The sequence below is a fragment of the Phyllobates terribilis genome, unplaced genomic scaffold (genome assembly GCF_046119375.1).
Source record: "Phyllobates terribilis strain yellow unplaced genomic scaffold, ASM4611937v1 Scaffold_10__3_contigs__length_209671492, whole genome shotgun sequence".
Classification (NCBI taxonomy): Eukaryota; Metazoa; Chordata; class Amphibia; order Anura; family Dendrobatidae; genus Phyllobates; species Phyllobates terribilis.
This window is the reverse complement of record NW_027362770.1, coordinates 99,604,636-99,626,016: the sequence shown is the minus strand read 5'-3', so window position 1 is coordinate 99,626,016 and position 21,381 is coordinate 99,604,636. Positions and strand designations below refer to the sequence as shown.

Here is a 21,381-nt window from a genome sequence, read left to right as displayed (position 1 = left end):
AGTACACAGTGCCTCCATCTGCCTCATTACAGGAAATCTTCTGCCAGGGTTTCTCTCTGAATCACGTATTTCTGAGATTTATACGTAAATCCCGGTGTAAGCGCTCAGGGTAGATTGTAAAATAAATGTGAGTCGAGCCTTATTGCAATCTTTGGGAGACAAAATGAACAAATCAACAGCAAGTGAAGAATTTGTTTAATTTATTTTTTATGTCCTTTCTTGTGCAGTATAAGTGATTACATGTTTTTATTTTTCAGATCGTCACAATGCTAAATTTGTATCTTTTTTATTTTTGGCTACTATCACACTCTTAAAAATGCTTTTGTTGCAAAAAAAAGATTTTGCATCACAATATTTTGAGAGCTATTATTTTTCTAGTTTTCTGCCAACAGAGTCATGTGAGGGCTTGTTTTTTGAGAGAAGAGATGTCATTTTTATTGATACCATTTTCAGGTACATAAAAATTTTTGATCCCTGTCTATTCCGATTTTTGAACAAAAACCAGCAATTCAGGAATTGTTTTTTTATGCGATTCACTATATGCTAAAATTGATAAGATATCTTTATTCTGTGGGTCACTACGATTACAGCTATACCCCATTTATATAATTTTTTTTTTTGTTTTGCCGCTTTTACATAATAAAAACTATTTTATAGAAAAAATAATTGTTTTTACATCGCTGTATTCTGAGAGCTTTAACTTTTTTATTTCTCCACTGACAGAGCAGTATGGCAGCTTGTTTTTTGCGGGACAAGATGACGTTTTCAGCAATACCATTTTTATTTACATTCAACTTTTTGATCTAGTTTTATTCCACTTTCGGCGGTATGATGAAAAAGCATAGCTTTTTTCTTTGTTTTATATAAATTTTTATTCTATAATTCTACAATTTTAAAGATTTTGCAACTTTTCTCAGTTTGAACACTGACCAATGATTCCCAAATAACCTGGATAATAATAAATGTAACAATAGTGTATTTGACTAAAGTAACAAAACAATCATATCCTTGAAAAAAAATTTCTTTGAAACTCATTACCATATTAGAAATTCCATTTTTAAAGTTACAATGTAATTTATAAAATCATCTATTGACCATATAAAGATGTAAACTATTACCTGGTAAGTGCTTGGAACAAGCTCAGTTGCTTGTTCTGTATTATCAGCATCAATCAGGTTTTCCACAGGAACATTTCCACTTGGATTCATGTAAGTAAAGTCACCTTCAGCAGGATCTAGTGCCACACACATATTATATGAGTATGGTAAAGGTAGCGATCCATCACTATACATGGAGAAGGTCCGAGGATCAATTGGAGGATACAGATTTGTAGTGAGAGAAGAGAAGGCTGGTAATGGTTTTGGCTGCTTACATTTGGATATAATCGCCACCATCACAGTTATTATAAAAAGCAAAGAAATAAGTGCAAGTCCAACCACTAAGTAGAATTGTAAGTTGCTTTGAGTTTCTTCAACTTTCAATTTGTTGTTGAGCTTAGGAACAACCTGCTGAAAGTCATCTGCAATAACAAGACTTAAGGTGGTTGTAGCAGAGAGAGTGGGATGTCCATTGTCCTTCACCATCACCACAACCTTGTAATTTAATATGTCCTTTTCTTGAAAGATACATGATGTTCTGATCTCCCCTGTGTGCTCACTTATGACAAAATGATTTTGGTCTGACACTGGTATAAAATGATAAGAGAGCCAGGAATTGTGTCCAGAGTCTACGTCCACTGCCACCACTTTAGTTATTAAAGAACCAGGTTCAGAAACAAAAGGCACCATCTCAAAGACTACCGACCCATCGGTATCTGGTGATGGGTATAAGATCTTTGGTGCATTATCATTCTTGTCCACTATATTAATAAATAATGTAGCATTGCTGCTCAGAGAGGGGGATCCATTGTCTGAGGCTGTGACTTCTATTATAAACTCCTTGTTCTGCTCATAATCAAATGATCTTTGAGCATAGAGAACTCCGGTCTCTATATTGATGGAGAGATAAGATGTCACTGATGGAGTTTCTGTAATGGCACTGGAAATTGAATAAATTATTTTTGCATTGTCTCCAGTGTCTGGATCTGAGGCTTGTATACTGAATATTGAAGCTCCTGGTAAATTGTTCTCTGGCACATAAGCCACATAATTAGATTTTGAAAACATTGGTGGATTGTCATTGACATCTGATACATCCAATCTGAGAACTCGTGTACTAGAAAGAGATGGAGATCCTCTATCTGTAGCTATAATAGTGATATTATAACAAGGTGCTTTTTCTCTGTCTATTATGGTCTGTAAAACAAGTCTATAATAAGTGTCTGATGACAATAAATTAAAGGGAACATCTTCAAGAATTTGGGAGTCAACATCTGCATTATCTCCAGAATCTTGATCATGAACCTCAATCAGAGCGATCATTGTTCCAGGTGCAGAATCCTCAGGAATAGAAGAAGATAATGAGGTGATGGATATCTCAGGAGCATTGTCATTTACATCTATGAGTTCCACCAGTACCTTACAATGGGCTTCAAGGCCTCCTCCATCCTTGGCTTCTACAGACAATTCATAATTTTCAGTGACTTCAAAATCCAAGTTTCCATTGATCTTGATTTCACCAGTATTTGGGTTAATACTAAATATTCCTGAGTGATGAATATTTCCAAATGTTTTACTAAAAGAATATGTGATCTGTGCATTGACTCCCTCATCCTTGTCTGAAGCATTTAACATGATCACTGTAGAATTAACTGGGATGTTCTCCCTTAAGGCAACCTTATACATGTCTTGACCAAATAGGGGAGCATTGTCATTAGCATCTATAATAATAATTTTTAGTAATGTTGTACCAGACTTGATAGGATTTCCTCCATCCAGCGCTAATAAAAATAATTCATGTGTATCTTGTGTTTCTCGATCTAATGGTTTCTCTAGGACAAGCTCTGGATATTTACTCCCATCTGTTCTGATATTCTCAGTGAGTATAAAATACTGATTATCACTGAGCTTGTATGTCTGCACTGAATTACTACCAATATCTGGATCTTCTGCACTTTGTAAAGCAAATCTTGCTCCCGGTGATGTCAATTCAATTATTTTCAATAAAAATTTATCATGATAGAACTGTGGATAATTGTCATTTATATCCTGAATTTCAACTTTGATTTTAGAATTATTAAAAGGATTTTCAACCACAGCATCAAAGGTTAAAAAACATGAAGCTGTTCTCTTACACAAGGTCTCTCTGTCTATTCTGTCCTTAATATACAGATTGCCATTATCCATATTTACATAGAAATATCTCTCTGAAGCTCTGGACACAATCCTCAGTTTTCTAGATGAGAGCTGATCAATATCTAATCCAAGGTCATCTGCAATATTTGCTATAACAGAGTCTTTCCTCATTTCTTCTGCAATGGAGTAATGAATCTGACCATAGATTGAATATACATAAGAAAATAAGACATATATTACTTGCCACCTGATTCCTTTGCAGCCTCGTATAAGAGATCGAAGGTTGTCCATCCTCAATGATTATTTATTCTCCATAAAATGTACAGTAAGACTTTATCATCCAATGTAAATCTTCAACAGAAAAATGTCCAAGATATGTTTAATTCTATTTTTAAATTAAATCCTTAGCTGAGTCCAGGAGAATCCAGAAAATGTCTGTTTTGTGTGTTTTTTTCTGCAGATCAGCAATGAATGTGACAAAGGAAAATACCAGTGGATTTTCAGTTCTGCATTTTTCTTTTTAGTGGTTAAACAGCGGCGCTCAGAGGTGAAAATACAGAATTGCAATGTTCAAAAAGATTATTTTCTAAGTATAAACCCTAAATTCTTAGAATACTGATATTCTCAAGCATATTTTTAATTTGCTGTATGTTACCATGTCCAATTTTCATATACACACCAACTATTAAACAGTTTTAAGAATTTGTTACCACAAAGACATATATTTTTCTTTTTTGCCTTTTTCAATAATAATAATGAAACTAATATTATATTAACATATAGAAAGCAGGAAATACAAGACAAATTTTGCTATACACATTTAAAAGCGCTAAATAAGATATTGCAGCTTTCAGGTTATTAGGAGAAATAGCATAACCTACAGATTGAAAGGATATGCAGAAGTAAAAGCAATTAAACAACAAAGTGCTCCAATTATTGAAAATAGATATCTTTAAAGGGGTTCTCTGGGAGTAGAAAAAAATAAATAACTGAAGGAAATGTCATTATAAAAAATTCCTAAATAGATTTAATCAGCTAATTGTCTAGAGAGGTAATCACTATAGAATTAAAATGGCCATCACCTTGATACACTGACAGAAACCGGTCTTAGAATATAAGGACAGGAGCCTATTAGCACGTCCAGTAGGAAGCTTCACTGCCATGACCTGGAGATACTTATATTGTTATTCAGAAAGACAGGGTAGAAGTGCTAGCGGCCTCTTCTTATCTTAGCGTCTCTGGAATACCCAATAGTATTGTAGTGTCCTACATATGAAGGAAGGCGAAACTTCCTACTACACATGCTCATAGGTTCCTGTCTTAACATTCTAGGACAGGTTTCTCCCAGAGAACATTGTGGAGGCCAATTTGATTCTACAGTCCATACTTCCCTAAACAAAACAATTTTGATTTGCTAATTAAATGTATTTAGGAATATATTTATATTTAAATTTCCTTTAGTTGTTTAGTTTTTCAATTCCCAGAGAATCATTTGAACCAGTGAACATATCAGAAAACTGTTGTAGAAACCTAGAATAAAATAATAAATTGAAGTGTTTAAGATTCCTAAATTCTAGATAAAATTCCATGTTTAAAAGGATGAAAGATTAGGATAATGAAACTATTATTTAGAAAGTATCTAAAGAAGTATCTCTAAACAGAAGCCATATATCCTTCCTACCCTCGAGTTAGTATTGTGAGGATAACTATTGAGCTCACCAAGATGAAGGGTCAGGTCCCCTAACAATGGTTATATGAAAACTGAAAAAGAGTGTCTAGCAGCAAGAAATAAAGTACACAACCTGCGCTCAAAAGTGTAAGTGTGGGTAGTCTAATCGGATGTCCAGTCAAGCATTAAAAGGAATTGTCATGGCCTCATTAAGGGTTTTGTGGTGGCAAAGCTGAAATTTGATTTTTTTTTTTCAATGGAAACAAGACGCCAATGATCAAACTAAATAAATTCATGAATGGCAGATATTTTAGTACTGCATGTTTTGGCAAAATCTCGGATAAGAATGAGCTACATGGCAACTAGCTACATATCAAATGTTCTAGGCAAGACGTCACTACACTGAAGGAAGGAATAAAGCTAGTAAGGAACATAGGACTTGGTCAGTTTTAGTTTTGGATAATGACATGTTGCTAAGTTCTGAAGCCAATGATCTTTGAAAATATAAGTATCATTTTTTAGGCAATCTGTAGGATTGCAGACCTGAACACCACTAGCCATGCTACCCTTCTTGCTGTAAAGGTACCGGTGGTAGACATGGACTACTAAAATATTTATATAGTAGATAAAAGCATGTGAGGAGTGAATTGCATCTCATAAATGTATTTGTCTACTTAATTTTACTTATAAATATAGATCTTTAATATCCTGAAGCGCTTTACAGACATTATCATCACTATCTCCATTGGGGCTCATAATCTAAATTCCCTATCAGTATGGTCTTGAATGGTGATAAAGATTACTGAGGGCCTCAGTAAAGTTCAAAACACTGTCTAGCTAATGTATTCTATTTTTACCATCCAAAATTTCTTACTGTATATGAGTTATTGTATTTATCTGAGATTCTTAATTTGTTCATTATTATATATGTTAAAGATAGAACATTTCCTTACAGCGTTCTTTAGGGAATATAGAAAAATCACGGTACATAGCTAGTACACTGTAAAGTTGGAATGTCACTTTTTTAAGCAAAAAAATAAGCATTTAAAAAAAGTAAGCATTTAGCAGACAGATTGAGCCATACATATATGATTGGTTAAAAGACTCATAATCTTTTTCGTTTAGCTGTAAACAATCAAAAGTATTTTATTCATTTTTTTCTTACCTTTGTTCTCATATTGGAAACAGATATTTACAATATTGTTAATATGATTTATTAGACCAGATCATTTTTTTCTCTAACTTTTGAACTTGGTTAAGCAAGTAAGTAATGTCAAAGATTGAAATAATTATTTTCATCTTGTTTTGGAAACCAATATTATTTTATTTCCAATAAGAGAAGATCTAGCTAAACTACTTCTATGTTCAGTTCTATCATTAATAAGATGAGATATCAATTCAAAACAGGTAAATACAATACTAACTTAAGTGTTGCATAGTACAATTTATGTTGTCTGTAAGTAGCATGAGTATATCTCACAGATTGAGTTAGTGCTTCGTGCCAGCCCCTCAGAAATGTTTTGTTCAAACATTTTTGGACTTCAAAGTGTAGAATATTATGTGATATAATACACAAAACTGTATCTTTAAAGATTTTAAGAAAATTATATTAAATTTTAAAGGCTGTTCCTATAAGCGTAAATCTATCTACATTGAAAAATCTGGATAAAAAATAGATGAGTTCAGTTATTGTACTAATATCTGCCTACTGAGGGTTTTGTATCCAATCAATAGAACACATAAGTCCCACTTCATCAAGATAATGACCGGTGATGTTCACACCAGTCTTGATGAGGGGGCGTGTTGGAGTCAGATGCTCCTGATTCACTCTGTGCACCTCCCTACACATCTTACTCCAGTCATGGCTGGGTGTAAGATTTTTAGGTTAAAGTATGCTACAGCTCATCATTAAGCTACACAGCAATCCACCTTGTACGAACACGGCTCCACCCATTTTGGCGAAGCTGAGCAAAATTTACATGAAAGCAGCAAAAATTGTTACATTTTTGTGCAACTCCACGTTGCTCAAAAAATTTGCAATCTTTCAAAGGGATTTACACTTGAATTCTGGTGTAATCGCCATGCTGAATCGGGGCTATAGTACTTAATACAATTAAAAGAAAAAGAAATGAACAAAATAATACTCAAAAATATTCTATAACCTCTATAGACATTCCACTGAAAAGAAAGGGAAAAGATTGTAAAAAATTCCTATTAATTGGAAAAATGACCAAATATACACATGTACCCTGTACAATAGTGTAGCTATGGTAACAATTGTTTAAATAAATGAATTATATCCCATTAACGAAAGAGGAAAACCTCCTTCTGCATATAAACTCCACCATCAGACGTCTTTCAGAATTATTTGTATGGCCATTTTAAAATCGCCTCACAATCTCTAGTAGTATTATCATTGAATAAATAGTCCATATCATCTGTAGGAGAAATATTTCTAAACTATAAATATTTATAACTCGAATCCTAAGATTTAGTTGCAAGTGACTAAGAGAAAATTCTAAATGCAAATGCCAAGTATTAGAAGTTTGGAGCCCTGTTATTATAGGAATCATTTAGCATGTTAGGCCCTGGAAACAATGAAGCACTTTCATGTACACTACTGGGTCAGCCCTATCCTGTTAATCTTCATCATTTCTACTTGTGGTTAGGAAGGGTGAGCTTCCAATTGGAAGTGTTTTGGTAGTGCTTATAATGGTCAGACCCCACCCATTGTATTCACATGCAAGAAATAAACTTTGAGGTACATACATGTCCCTGGCAAATTAAAAATATATAATACACATTGCATAGTTCCACATCTAAAATATGTAACAATATCTGATTGTCCCAAATGTACTATAAAATGTTGCATGTTCCTTCTCAAATTGCTAATGCATAGAAAAAAAGACTATTGTTCAGGTATTAATCAGTAGTAGATACAAAAGAGAGAAGGGAAAGAACATTCTCACTAGAGACGAGCGGATCAGGCAAAATTAGAATTTTTCTGTTTGCACTTTTTTCCTTAGAAATTTGTGTTGCGGAAAAGTTATTCTCCACAAATGTGATGTCCCTTATTATGCTATGGGGAATCTCCAGATGCCAGAGCATAACAAATGTAATAAGTAAAAAAAAATCCTTATAGTAACCTTACCTTTCCAGCCCCTTAGCTACTCACCGACACCCGTCGTGTCCTCGTAGCATCTTCTGATTTTTAAACACACGTGCTGGCATCCCGGCTGCTGGAATCCTCATTGCAAGCACACAGAAGGCTACAGCTCATGATGTGCATCATGACCTTCCCTGTGCAGCCAAACAGCCCTCCCAGGCCTCATGAAAGCCGGAAGTTCCAGCTCATCTTGAGTGGCCCGGAGATTTCCGGTCCAATGGCGAAAAATCATAAAATACGGCGAGGATCAGATGGGTGGTGGTGAGTAGCAGATGGGTTGAAGAGTTGAGCTGTAAGGTGAGTATAGGTATTTTTAATTTTTTTTAACCTTTTCATGGCAGTTTACAGTTCAGAAAAATGTCGTCCAGCAGCCACTATTTTGCTGAATCTGCGCAGAAGTGAATTACAAAAAATCTGCATTATGGCAAATGTGGATTCTGAAAAATTTGAGTAGAATTCAGTTCCATTCATCTCTAGTTCTCACCTACCACATGAAAGTCTTGGGGTTTCCATTTCAGATCAAGGCAGCACATACAAAATGCCCTACTGTAGATACTGTCAGGCCCTTGGATTCTAGGGTACACAATGACTACTGAACTAACAAGGGTAGTACACAGCTATTCCTTCATATAGACTGCCATAAAATTTCCCTATGTGTCATCCAATGTGTTTCATCGACTAGGGTTATTCAGGGAAGCCTAGTGTACAAACGTAAGTATGGGAAGCTAATAGACTAACACACCAAAGTGTTGGCTTTGGGATAAGCACCTATTAGAATGGCTAAAAGTTATGTTTCAAGATTAACCATTTCTTACACTTAGCTTGATACATATTGGATATTTAGAGAGTCATATTTATTGAAGAAATTTGGTGAGGGACAGTTATCTACTTGCTTGTTTTGTTTTAATAAGTTAAAGTAGGCAAAAATTTGTGTATGGTTTTTAAGAACAAATAATAAGAATGATATGATTACACCTTAATTTGAAAGGCATAAGGTATATATATTAAAGAGTCTCCCAAGTGAATATAAAGATCTAAAATAATACCTTTTCAACACTTGGAGAAGCTTCTTCAAAATTTTCAGTTCCTTGTTCTGTATTATCAGCATCAATCAGGTTTTCCACAGGAACATTTCCACTTGGATTCATGTAAGTAAAGTCACCTTCAGTAGGATCTAGTGCCACACACATATTATATGAGTATGGTAAAGGTAACGATCCATCACTATACATGGAGAAGGTCCTGGGATCAATTGGAGGATATAGATTTGTAGTGAGAGAAGAGAAGGCTGGTAATGGTTTTGGCTGCTTACATTTGGATATAATCGCCACCATCACAGTTATTATAAAGAGCAAAGAAATTAATGCAAGTCCAACCACTAAGTAGAATTGTAAGTTGCTTTGAGTTTCCTCATCTTTCAGTTTGTTGCTGAGCTTAGGAACAACCTGCTGAAAGTCATCTGCAATAACAAGACTTAAGGTGGTTGTAGCAGAGAGAGTGGGATGTCCATTGTCCTTCACCATCACCACAATCTTGTAATTCAACATGTCCTTTTCTTGAAAGATACGTGATGTTCTGATCTCACCTGTGTACTCACTTATCACAAAATGATTTTGGTCTGACATTGGTATAAAATGATAAGAGAGCCAGGAATTATGTCCAGAGTCTGCATCCACAGCTACTACTTTAGTTATTAAAGAACCAGGCTCAGAAACAAAAGGCACCATCTCAAACACAGCTGACCCACCATTATCTGGTGATGGGTATAAGATCTTTGGTGCATTATCATTCTGGTCTACTATATGGATAAATAATGTAACATTGCTGCTCAGAGAGGGGGATCCATTGTCTGAGGCTGTGACTTCTATTATAAACTCCTTGTTCTGCTCATAATCAAATGATCTTTGAGCATAGAGAACTCCCGTCTCTATATTGATGGAGAGATAAGATGTCATTGATGGAGTTTCTGCAATGGCACTGGAAATTAAGTAAATTATTTTTGCATTGTCTCCAGTGTCAGGATCTGAGGCTTGTATGCTGAATATTGATGCCCCTGGTAAATTGTTCTCTGGCACATAAGCCACATTATTAGATTTAGAAAATATTGGTGGGTTGTCATTGACATCTGATATATCCAATGTGAGAACTTGTGTACTGGAAAGAGGTGGAGATCCTCTATCTGTTGCTATAATGGAGATATTGTAAAAATATGTTTTCTCTCTGTCTATAGCAGAACTTAAAACAAGTCTATAGTAAGTGTTTGATGATAATAAATTAAAAGGAACTTCTTCAAGAATTTGGCAGTTAACATCTGCGTTATCTCCAGAATCTTGGTCATGAACCTCAATCAGAGCGATCATTGTTCCAGGGGCAGAGTCCTCAGGAATAGGAGAAGATAATGAGGTGATGGATATCTCAGGAGCATTGTCATTTACATCTATGACTTCCACCAGAACCTTACAATGAGCTACAAGGCCTCCTCCATCCTTGGCTTGTACAGACAATTCATAATTGCTTGTTACTTCAAAATCCAAGTTTCCATTGATCTTGATTTCACCAGTTTTTGGGTTAATACTAAATATTCCTGTGTGATGGATGTTTCCAGATGTTTTAATAAAAGAATATGTGATCTGCGCATTGACCCCTTCATCATTGTCTGTAGCATTTAACATAATCACTGTAGAATTAACTGGGATGTTTTCCTTTAAGTTGACTTTATGCAAATTTTGCATAAATATAGGAGCATTGTCATTGGCATCTATAACGATAACTTTTAGTAATGTTGTTCCAGACCTGATAGGATTTCCTCCATCCGAGGCTGTTAGTATTAGTCTATGAATGTCTTTTTTCTCTCTATCTAATGGTTTCTCTAGGACAAGCTCTGGATATTTACTCCCATCTGTTCTGATATTCTCAGTGACTGTAAAATACTGATTATCACTGAGCTTGTATGTCTGCACTGAATTACTACCAAAATCTGGATCTTCTGCACTTTGTAAAGCAAATCTTGCTCCTGGTGATGTCAATTCAATTATTTCCAATGTAATAGTATTATGATAGAATTGAGGAACATTATCATTAATATCCTGAATGTCAACCTTGATCTTAAAATTATTAAAAGGATTTTCAACAACAGCATCAAAGGTTAAGACACATGAAGTCTCTCTCCCACACAATGTCTCTCTGTCTATCCTGTCCTTTATATACAGGTTTCCATTGTTAGGATTTACATAGAAATATCTCTCTGCTGATCTGGACACAATCCTCAGTTTTCTAGATGAGAGCTGATTAATATCTAATCCAAGGTCATCTGCAATATTTGCTATAACAGAGTCTTTCCTCATTTCTTCCACAATGGAATAATGAACCTGACCAGAGACTGAGTAATAAAGATAAAAAAATAAGACATATGTTACTTGCCATCTGATTCCTGTGCAGCCCTGTATAGGAGATTTCATTCTGTCCATCCTCAGGGGATAATTTTCCAAAAAATATCCAGTAAGGCTTTATCATCAAATGCAAATGTTAAACAGAACAATGTACAAGATACTGTAATTGCCTTTTCAAATTGTATCCTTAGCTCTGTGTCCAGGAGAATCCAGAAAATGTCTGTGGTTCTTTCTGCAGATCAGCAATGTGAGTGACAAAGGAAAATACCAGTGGATTTTTAGTTCTGCAATTTTCCATTTTCTGGTTAAACAGCGGCGCTCAGAGGTGAAATTACAGAATTGCAATGTCTTCATACAGTATAGATATTTAATTTCAATTGCGGTTTATATTCTAAAAACAAAACATTCACTGTTTGATTTTGTAGTTTATTATTAAACTGTTATTATATTCAGTTTTTTATAAAGTAGGAATAACAGCCATTAAAAGCATTCAAGAAAATTGACTTATTTAAAAAAAGAATATAACTACACAGGCTTAAAAAGAGGATAAGTGTAGTTACATATTCACATAAAAAATGACTTATGTTTATCAATTTCATCCAGGGAATAGAAAAGTATCTAGTGGCATGATTTACAGCTGTTAAAGGGAATCTGTCACATCCTGAGACGTAACTAACCTATTAATATGGTCATATGAGCATACAGGTGATAGAAATGTAGAAATGTAAATCTATTCATACCTGTATGCCTCATATTAATAGTTTTGCTGTTTTGAAATCTTATATTATGACTATATGGTAATGATTGCTCCAGGTCCCATGCCCAAAAGAAATTCCCACCTCCTCTCTTTATTATCTTAGTACCCCCCTCCCCTGTACGTCACAGTGTCCTGTTGCAGGGCTGTAATCTCATGCCTGAGTGTTGAAATCCCTCTATGATCCTCCCTCCCTCTCTCCTTCCCACGAGTCTATGTGACTCACCGGCGCCTGCGCAGAAGATCATAGGCTAGTGTATCCCGTGATCTTCTGCGTATATATTTTGTTGCTGACTTCGCCTTTCAGTAGTATCATTTAGCATTTATATCCCATATTTTGGGAAAATTAACTAATTTACTTGAGACATACAGCAGCTAATAAAGACATACAGCAGCTAACTATTATATCTCAACATGGAGGATTACAGGAGAAAACTGACACAAACAAACCAAAGAGCTCACACAGAACACAAAGAGCTCACACAGTACACACAGAGCTCACACAGTACACTATTAACAAACTATAACAATTAACAGATTGCCATTCCCTATCTGCTCAACACAGTATCCAAGGCATAAGCCTGCAGCTGTTACTGTTATGTCAACATCTTTGAAAACAAGTTTGCCTGTACATGATGGAGGACTGACAAATGACATTCTTCAAGGCACCTGTTGAATGTTTCTGATGATATGTATCTTTAAGGATTTTTTAGATTTTTATAAGTATGTATTTCAGAAAACAAAACCATTTCTCAAACAATCAACTGTTTCTATTATGATCGGCTCCTGTATTACTGTAGGATTTTCTACAGATTCAAAGATGCACTGGCAAAAAAGAATGTTATTCTAGAGATTGAACTTTAATATTCACCAGAAGAGACAGCGCCCCATTGTCTTAATAATGAATTTCATTTTCTTCTTTGCTCATAACTAAGATTCTCCTTGATCCCAATTAGTTTAGTTACCTTTTATATATCTTTTTTCAACTCCAGTACTTTCTCAAACTCTTGGTTTAGGACATCATAGTCTTGGAAAACCTCATTTAAATACACAACACACTTTATCTAAGCACAGAGGGATTTATGTATAAAAAGTATTGCCAGGAAATCTGTTGTAACTTATAAAAACCAATCAGAGCTCAGATTCCATTTCTAAAACTTCTTTGGAATAATAACTGCTGATACAATAGATAAAATAATAATATTTTTTTCTGAAGGTAAAACGGATACTTTTTATTAGACAGTTTTAGTGAATTATGATCACAGAATGTATGACGTACAAAAAGTAATACAATAGTAAGGACGAAAATTGAAAACCTCCAAATTCTACAACATATTACGATTATATTAGTAAATGTAAGCCATTTTTTAAAAATATCTATTTTTCTATCTAGGACATATTACAATTCTACATTTTATGGAGATTGGAATTTTACAATTTTACCTTTAGTATTCTAGTCAAAATCTTGCACATTGATATTGTACTTTAGACTTTTAACCACATAATAAAGCATGTAAGTTTCTCATATATCTCAGATGTAGAATATTCCATCTAAAAAAAGATCCACAAGAAGCCTTAAGAGTAATCAATAAATCAATTGTCCATAGGAAACAACCAATTTTTTTTTAATCTAGGGCAAAGTTCTCTTTAATTTATTAGATTTTCCCCAATCACAAACTAAAAGAAAACTATGTCAATGTAATAGAGTTGAAAAGTCCATATAGGATTTTAGGAAACTTCGTGCAATATATGCTGTGTAAATTGCCGAATACTTTGCATTTTAAATCCACATCATGTTAATTCATCCTGATTATGTCATTTTGTAATACACTATACCGGTAGATATCACTTTATAGATCGATGTAGTATTTTTGCAGCATGAGATTTATAATTACAGCACTAAATTGAAACTTGGCCTAACAGTTGTTATTTAAGCTGCAGTCCTGGAGTGGGCAACCATGTCCATATCCATTTTTCAAGTAGTCTGCTTTTAACAATTCAAGTAAAAAAAGGGGAGGGTTCCAGCTTTTTAGGTACAGCAAACAGAACTTTTGTCCATAAAATCAGTTTCCATAGTCGTAACAGGAATAGCAACGCGTTTCGAATGCTCCAACCTGCGTTCTTTCTCACAGCTCTGAGAAATGATTTAGATGAAGGAATTGAGGGTAAACTGATTAAATTTGCTGATGACACAAAGCTAGGAGGGATAGCTAATACTAGAGAAGAGAGAGAGAGAGGATTCAAAAAGACCTAAATAAACTGGAGCAGTGGGCAGCAACCAACAGAATGGTTTTTAACAGGGAAAAATGCAAAGTACTACATCTGGGCAATAAAAATGAAAAAAGCATATACAGAATGGGAGGAATAGAGCTAAGCAACAGTACATGTGAAAAAGACTTAGGTATACTAATAGATCATAGACTGAACATGAGTCAACAGTGTGATGCAGCAGCAAAAAAGGCAAATACAATTCTGGGATGTATTAACAGAAGCATACAGTCTAGATCACGTGAAGTCATTATCGGTCTTTACTCCTCTTTGGTCAGACCTCATCTGGAATACTGTGTACAGTTTTGGGCACCACATTTTAAAAAAGACATAGACAAACTGGAGCAAGTTCAGAGAAGAGCGACCAGAATGGTGACTGGTCTGCAAACCATGTCCTATGAGGAACGGTTGCAGGATTTGGGAATGTTTAGCTTGCAAAAAAGAAGACTGAGAGGAGATTTAATAGCTGTCTACAAATATGTCAAGGGCTGTCACATTGTAGAAGGATCATCTTTATTCTCATTTGCACAAGGAAAGACTAGAAGCAATGGGATGAAACTAAATGGGAGGAGACACAGATTAGATATTAGAAAAAACTTTTTGACAGTTAGGGTGATTAATGAGTGGAACAGGCTGCCACGAGAGGTGGTGAGTTCCCCTTCAATGGACGTCTTCAAACAGAGGCTGGACAGACATCTGTCTGAGATGATTTAGTGAATCCTGCGTTGAGCAGGGGGTTGGACCAGATGACCCAGGAGGTCCCTTCCAACTCTACCATTCTATGATTCTATGATTCCCCCTTTTTTTAATTGAATTTGCACAACGAGTGGTTCCTCGCTATTCCATGCTTCAGGACGCCTGAGTCAGGGTGACCTGGTGTTCTTTCCACTTTTAACAATTACTGATTTCTTGATGGTTCCTTCCCAGTAAACAGAACACAAATTGTCCCTCTGTTGGGACCTTAAGAAATTACCTATAACCTAAAAGGAATGCTAGCTGTGAAGGGTAAGCTTTCCTGTACCATAAATAGCATTAAAAAATAACCATTGTCTAATTATTTTCCCATAAATCTGTAGTACACATGAAAAGAAGAAACTTTGCAATATAGCATATTAGAGAAATGCCTTTATTTCTCAACTTGGACTGACCATTCGTTCTCAAAATACTCAATTCAGAGATAAAATGTGTCTTCAGTGAATACAGATTTTCCAATTATTGAGATAGGAGATGACACTTGTGCTCATAAAGCTCTATGGAGAACTGTAACAGTAGATCTTTCAGTAGAAAGTGTTTGTCTGCCTCTAGTTCCTCCCTCCTTCTCGCCTCTTCATAGGAAGTGAAAGCTGGTGCTTTTACAAATTACATCTCAGTAACGTGAAAATCTGTCTACATTGAATTCCGATTTTACTCATAAATTGAGAGTCCCCAGTCCCTAGGGATAAAAAAGCTGATTTTTCTGTTAAGATATTTTACAAAGTTAATTATTTTCATGTGTACTGTTTAATTCCGAACTTACACCAAGTCTATTCAATTCAATGCATTATATGCATAATACAGGGCAGTGCAAGTCCTCCAGAGGAATAGATGTTGTTTATATCAGCTTTACCTTCTTACCAAAAGATATGAATCTTGAACAGGAAATGCTCAAAAGGTTAAAAACATAAATTTTCTAGAGTAGCCCAACTTTCTAACTGCATCATAAAAAAAGTTGTGAAAATTAAATACAAAGGAAGAGTTATCAATCGACACAGTGTGTATTTTAGATTTAAGAAGAAGTGGGTAAATAATGGTGCTTAGGTCGCCCCCTGCTGAAACAAAAAGTCTTGTCCAGTATAGATAAGGCTTTCAATTTTTCTACATGGTTTCAAGAACACAAAAAACTACATTTTAGATTCTCCCTATAGAACGTAAACTCCAGTAGCAAGCGATTAGCTTCAAAATCAGCTATTAAAATGGTTGATACTGAATGACAAAATAACTCTAGAAATCATAAAGTACATATTACAGACCTTTATACTATAAGCAGAAAATTAAAACATCTTACTTGTTCTTCACACGGAGATGTTTCTTTGAGATTTTCACTTCTTTGTTCTGTATTATCAGCATCAATCAGGTTTTCCACAGGAACATTTCCACTTGGATTCATGTAAGTAAAGTCTCCCTCAGCAGGATCTAGTGCCACACACATATTATATGAGTATGGTAAAGGTAACGATCCATCACTATACATGGAGAAGGTCCTGGGATCAATCGGAGGATACAGATTTGTAGTGAGAGAAGAGAAGGCTGGTAATGGTTTCGGCTGCTTACATTTGGATATAATCACCACCATCACAGTTATTATAAAGAGCAAAGAAATAAGTGCAAGCCCAAGCACTAAGTAGAATTGTAAGTTGCTTTGAGTTTCTTCATCTTTCAGTTTGTTGCTGAGCTTAGGAACAACCTGCTGAAAGTCATCTGCAATAATAAGACTTAAGGTAGTTGTAGCAGAGAGAGTGGGATGTCCATTGTCCTTCACCATTACCACAATCCTGTAATTTAACATGTCCTTTTCTTGAAAGATACGTGATGTTCTAATCTCCCCTGTGTACTCACTTATCACAAAATGATTTAAGTCTGACAATTGTATAAAATGATAAGAGAGCCAGGAATTATGTCCAGAATCTGCATCCACTGCCACCACTTTAGTTATTAAAGAACCAGGCTCAGAAACAAAAGGAACCATCTCAAATGCACCTGACCCACCATTATCTGGTGATGGGTATAAGATCTTTGGTGCATTATCATTCTGGTCCACAATATGGATAAATAATGTAACATTGCTGCTCAGAGAAGGGGATCCATTGTCTGAGGCTGTAACTTCTATTATAAACTCCTTGTTCTGCTCATAATCAAATGATCTTTGAGCATAGAGAACTCCCGTCTCTATATTGATGGAGAGATAAGACGTCATTGATAGAGTTTCTGTAATGGTGTTAGAAATTGAGTAAATTATTTTTGCATTGTCTCCAATATCAGGATCTGAGGCTTGTATACTGAATATTGAAGCTCCTGGTAAATTATTCTCTGGCACATAAGACACATAAGTAGATTTAGTAAATATTGGTGGGTTGTCATTGACATCTGATATATCCAATGTGAGAACTCGTGTACTGGAAAGAGAAGGAGATCCTCTATCTGTAGCAATAACAGTAATATTAACACATGGTGTTCTTTCTCTGTCAATAGTGGTTTGTAAAACAAGTCTATAGTAAGTGTCTGATGACAATAAATTAAAGGGAACATCTTCAAGAATTTGGCAGTCAACATCTGCATTATCTCCAGAATCTTTATCATGGACTTCAATCACAGCGATCATTGTTCCAGGGGCAGAATCCTCAGGAATAGGAGAAGATAGTGAGGTGATGGATATCTCAGGAGTATTGTCATTTACATCTATGACTTCCACCAGAACCTTACAATGAGCTACAAGGCCTCCTCCATCCTTGGCTTGTACAGACAATTCATAATTTTCTATTACTTCAAAATCTATATTTTTATGAGTCTTGATTTCACCAGTACTTGTATTTATGCTAAATGTTCCTGTATCATGGATGTATCCTGAGCTTTTTCTGAAATAATATGCAATTTGTGCGTTAACCCCTTCATCATTGTCTGTTGCATTTAAAATGATCACTGTAGAATTAATTGGGATGTCTTCTTTTAAATTGACTTTATACATATCCTGGGTAAATATAGGGGCATTGTCATTACCATCTATAACAATTATATTTATTAATATTGTACCAGACCTGATAGGATTTCCTCCATCCAAGGCTGTTAGTATTAATTCATGAGTTTCTTGTGTTTCTCGATCTAATGGTTTCTCTAGGACAAGCTCTGGATATTTACTCCCATCTGTTCTGATATTCTCAGTGAGTATAAAATACTGATTATCACTGAGCTTGTATGTCTGCACTGAATTACTACCAATATCTGGATCTTCTGCACTTTCTAAAGCAAATCTTGCTCCTTCTGATGTAAATTCGATTATTTCCAAAGTAATTGTTTTATGATAAAACTGTGGAGAATTGTCATTAATATCCTGAATGTCAACTTTGATCTTAAAATTATTGAAAGGATTTTCCACCAAAGCATCAAAGGTTAAGAAACAAGAAACATCTAATCCACATAATGTCTCTCTGTCTATCCTGTCCCTTATATACAGATTTCCATTATTAAGATTTACATAGAAATATCTCTCTGCTGACCTGGACACAATCCTCAGTTTTCTAGATGAGAGCTGATTAATATCTAATCCAAGGTCATCTGCAATATTTCCTATAACAGAGTCTTTCCTCATTTCTTCTACAATGGAATAATGAACCTGACCAGAGACTGAGTAATAGAGATAAGAAAATAACACATATATTACTTGCCATCTGATTCCTGTGTAGCCCTGTATAGGAGATTTAATCCTGTCCATCTTCAGGGATAATTTTTCCTAAAATAATCCAGTAAGGCTTTCTCATCAAATGCAAATGTTAAATAGAACAATATTCATGATATCTGTAATTGTGTTTTCAATTCATATCCTTTTAGCTGTGTGTCCAGGAGAATCCAGCAAATGTCTGTGGTTCCTTCTGCAGATCAGCAATGTGAGTGACAAAGGAAAATTCCAATGGATTTTCAGTTCTGCATTTTTTTACTTTATGGTTAAACAGCGGCGCTCAGAGGTGAAAATAAAGAATTGCAATTTCTTTATAAAATATAAATTTGATGTATTTAAAATATTTAATTTGTGTTGCTGTTAGTATTCTAAAGATAAAACATTCAGTGAACTTTTTTTCCAGTTTTCTGCATTTTATTATTAAACCGTTATTATATTCAGTTTTTATAAAACAGAAATAAACAGCCATTAAAAACAACCAAGAAAATTAAATTATTTAAAAATAATAAAGTTATAAGTGCATAAGCTTTATAAAAAGATAAGCATAGTTACATAGTACAGTTGAAAAGTTACTTATACTTAACAATCACAATAATAGGAAAGCGATCCGTGTATAAATCTGTAGATCTAGTTTCAATACCAGATCGTGCACTGGTCTCCAGAGGAGGATGTGCATAGTAGGCCAGGCACAACAATGGAGAGGGCGTGTTAGTTCACCATAGATGGCAGCAGCCCCAACCTCTGGTTTCTAGGCATGCACTGCTGGACCTGGAATGAACGTTTGAGAATTAGAAAAAATTTGCTGGAAATTCTAGGCGCTGCCAGTGAATGTGGATTTCCAAAGTAAAGTAGGTGAAGAATCTTACACATTTCAGAATCTGAGGAAGAAGTTGGATCAACTCCGAAATGCATAAGAAAATAAAAACTCTTCATCTAACTTACTTTGGACATCCTTCATCTATTGGCAGAATTTCCCACAAGCTTTTTCTGATTCTCAATCGTTATGTTTATCAAATTCATCCAGGGAGTAGTAGAAGAGGCAGAGGCATGATTTACAGCGAACTGGTAAAAAGGTAATTTTAATGTGTAGATTTTTTATGTTGCAGATTTTTGCTTTCAGTAGAATCATTCAGAACTCAGGGATTTGGGGGGAATTAACTCATTTACTAGAGACATACAACAAATATTATTTGCAATATCACAACAGGGAGGATTAGTGGGAAAGCTGACACAAACCAACCAAAGAGCTCACACAGTACACTATTAACAAACTTTACTAAGCACATTGCCATTTCTGTTCTTTTCAACACAAAAAATAGCAATGTGTTAACTAAGCCAACATCTTTGAACAAGTTTGCATTTATATGACTGTGGGCTGAAAAATGAAACGTTTCAAGGTATTTGTTGGAAGTTTTTGGCTATACAGTTATATGAAAAAGTTTGGGCACCCCTATTAATCTTAAGCTTAATGTTTTATAAAAATTGGTGTTTTTGCAACAGCTATTTCAGTTTGATATATGTAATAACTGTTGGACACAGTAATCTTTCTGCCTTGAAATGGGGTTTATTGTACTAACAGAAAATGTGCAATTTGCATTCAAACAAAATTTGACAGGTGCATAAGTATGGGCACCTCACCAGAAAAGTGACATTAATATTTAGTAGATCCTCCTTTTGCAAAAATAACAGCCTCTAGTCGCTTCCTGTAGCTTTTAATGAGTTCCTGGATCCTGGATGAAGGTATTTTTGACCATTCCTCTTTACAAAACAATTCCAGTTCAGTTAAGTTTGATGGTTGCCGAGCATGGACAGCCCTCTTCAAATGATCCCACAGATGTTCAATGATATTCAGGTCTGGGGACTGGGATGGCCATTCCAGAACATTGTAATTGTTCTTCTGCATGAATGCCTGAGTAGATTTGGAGCGGTGTTTTGGATCATTGTCTTGCTGAATGATCCATCCCCGGCGTAACTTCAACTTTATCACTGATTCTTGAACATTATTGTCAAGAATCTGCTGATACTGAGTGGAATCCATGCGTCCCTCAACTTTAACAAGATTCCCGGTGCCGGCATTGGCCACATAGCCCCAAAGAATGATGGAACCTCCACCAAATTTTACTGTGGGTAGTGAGTGTTTTTCTTGGAATGCTGTGTTTTTTTGCCGCCATGCATAACGCCTTTTTGTATTATCAAACAACTCAATCTTGGTTTCATCAGTCCACAGGACCTTCTTCCAAAAAGAAATTGTCTTCTCCAAATGTGCTTTTGCATACCTCAGCCGACTCTGTTTGTGGCGTGCTTGCAGAAACGGCTTCTTTCGCATCACTCTCCCATACAGCTTCTCCTTGTGCAAAGTGCGTTGTATAGTTGACCGATGCACAGTGACACCATCTGCAGCAAGTTGATGCTGCAGCTCTCTGGATGTGGTCTGAGAATTGTCCTTGACTGATCTTACCATTCTTCTTCTCTG

The 21,381-nt window shown here is 35.3% G+C and overlaps 3 protein-coding genes across 3 annotated transcripts; all 3 read right to left on the bottom strand.

The window, feature by feature from the left end:
* Positions 1-1,034: 1,034 nt before the first annotated feature.
* LOC141164047 (protocadherin gamma-B2-like) lies at positions 1,035-3,524 on the bottom strand. Its single transcript, XM_073649211.1, has one exon. It carries the CDS (start codon positions 3,522-3,524, stop codon positions 1,035-1,037), a length of 2,490 nt encoding a protein of 829 aa, XP_073505312.1.
* A 5,228-nt stretch (positions 3,525-8,752) lies between these two features.
* LOC141164045 (protocadherin gamma-B2-like) lies at positions 8,753-12,868 on the bottom strand. Its single transcript, XM_073649210.1, has 4 exons — positions 12,734-12,868; positions 12,571-12,586; positions 9,115-11,447; positions 8,753-8,836 (listed from the first exon to the last, which is right to left on the bottom strand). The coding sequence occupies exons 1-4, from the start codon at positions 12,866-12,868 to the stop codon at positions 8,753-8,755; spliced, it is 2,568 nt and encodes an 855-aa protein (XP_073505311.1).
* Positions 12,869-13,179: 311 nt separating this feature from the next.
* On the bottom strand, positions 13,180-18,944 carry LOC141164044 (protocadherin gamma-B1-like). Its single transcript, XM_073649209.1, has 4 exons — positions 16,524-18,944; positions 15,382-15,459; positions 14,256-14,345; positions 13,180-13,275 (listed from the first exon to the last, which is right to left on the bottom strand). The coding sequence occupies exons 1-4, from the start codon at positions 18,942-18,944 to the stop codon at positions 13,180-13,182; spliced, it is 2,685 nt and encodes an 894-aa protein (XP_073505310.1).
* Between the last annotated feature and the right edge of the window lie 2,437 nt (positions 18,945-21,381).

What these genes read in the sequence shown, in the direction of transcription:
- LOC141164044 (XM_073649209.1), bottom strand. Translation starts at nt 18,944, where the DNA reads ATGGACAGGATTAAATCTCCTATACAGGGCTACACAGGAATCAGATGG. An exon ending in CATCTCCGTGTGAAGAACAA is followed by an intron (nt 15,460 to 16,523) that starts GTAAGATGTTTT and finishes CATTCCTTTTAG; the next exon opens with GTTATAGGTAATTTCTTAAG. An exon ending in ATTTTATGGACAAAAGTTCT is followed by an intron (nt 13,276 to 14,255) that starts GTTTGCTGTACC and finishes CTCTGTGCTTAG; the next exon opens with ATAAAGTGTGTTGTGTATTT.
- LOC141164045 (XM_073649210.1), bottom strand. Translation starts at nt 12,868, where the DNA reads ATGTCATTTGTCAGTCCTCCATCATGTACAGGCAAACTTGTTTTCAAA. An exon ending in CTTCTCCAAGTGTTGAAAAG is followed by an intron (nt 8,837 to 9,114) that starts GTATTATTTTAG and finishes CCATTCTAATAG; the next exon opens with GTGCTTATCCCAAAGCCAAC.
- LOC141164047 (XM_073649211.1), bottom strand. Translation starts at nt 3,524, where the DNA reads ATGGACAACCTTCGATCTCTTATACGAGGCTGCAAAGGAATCAGGTGG.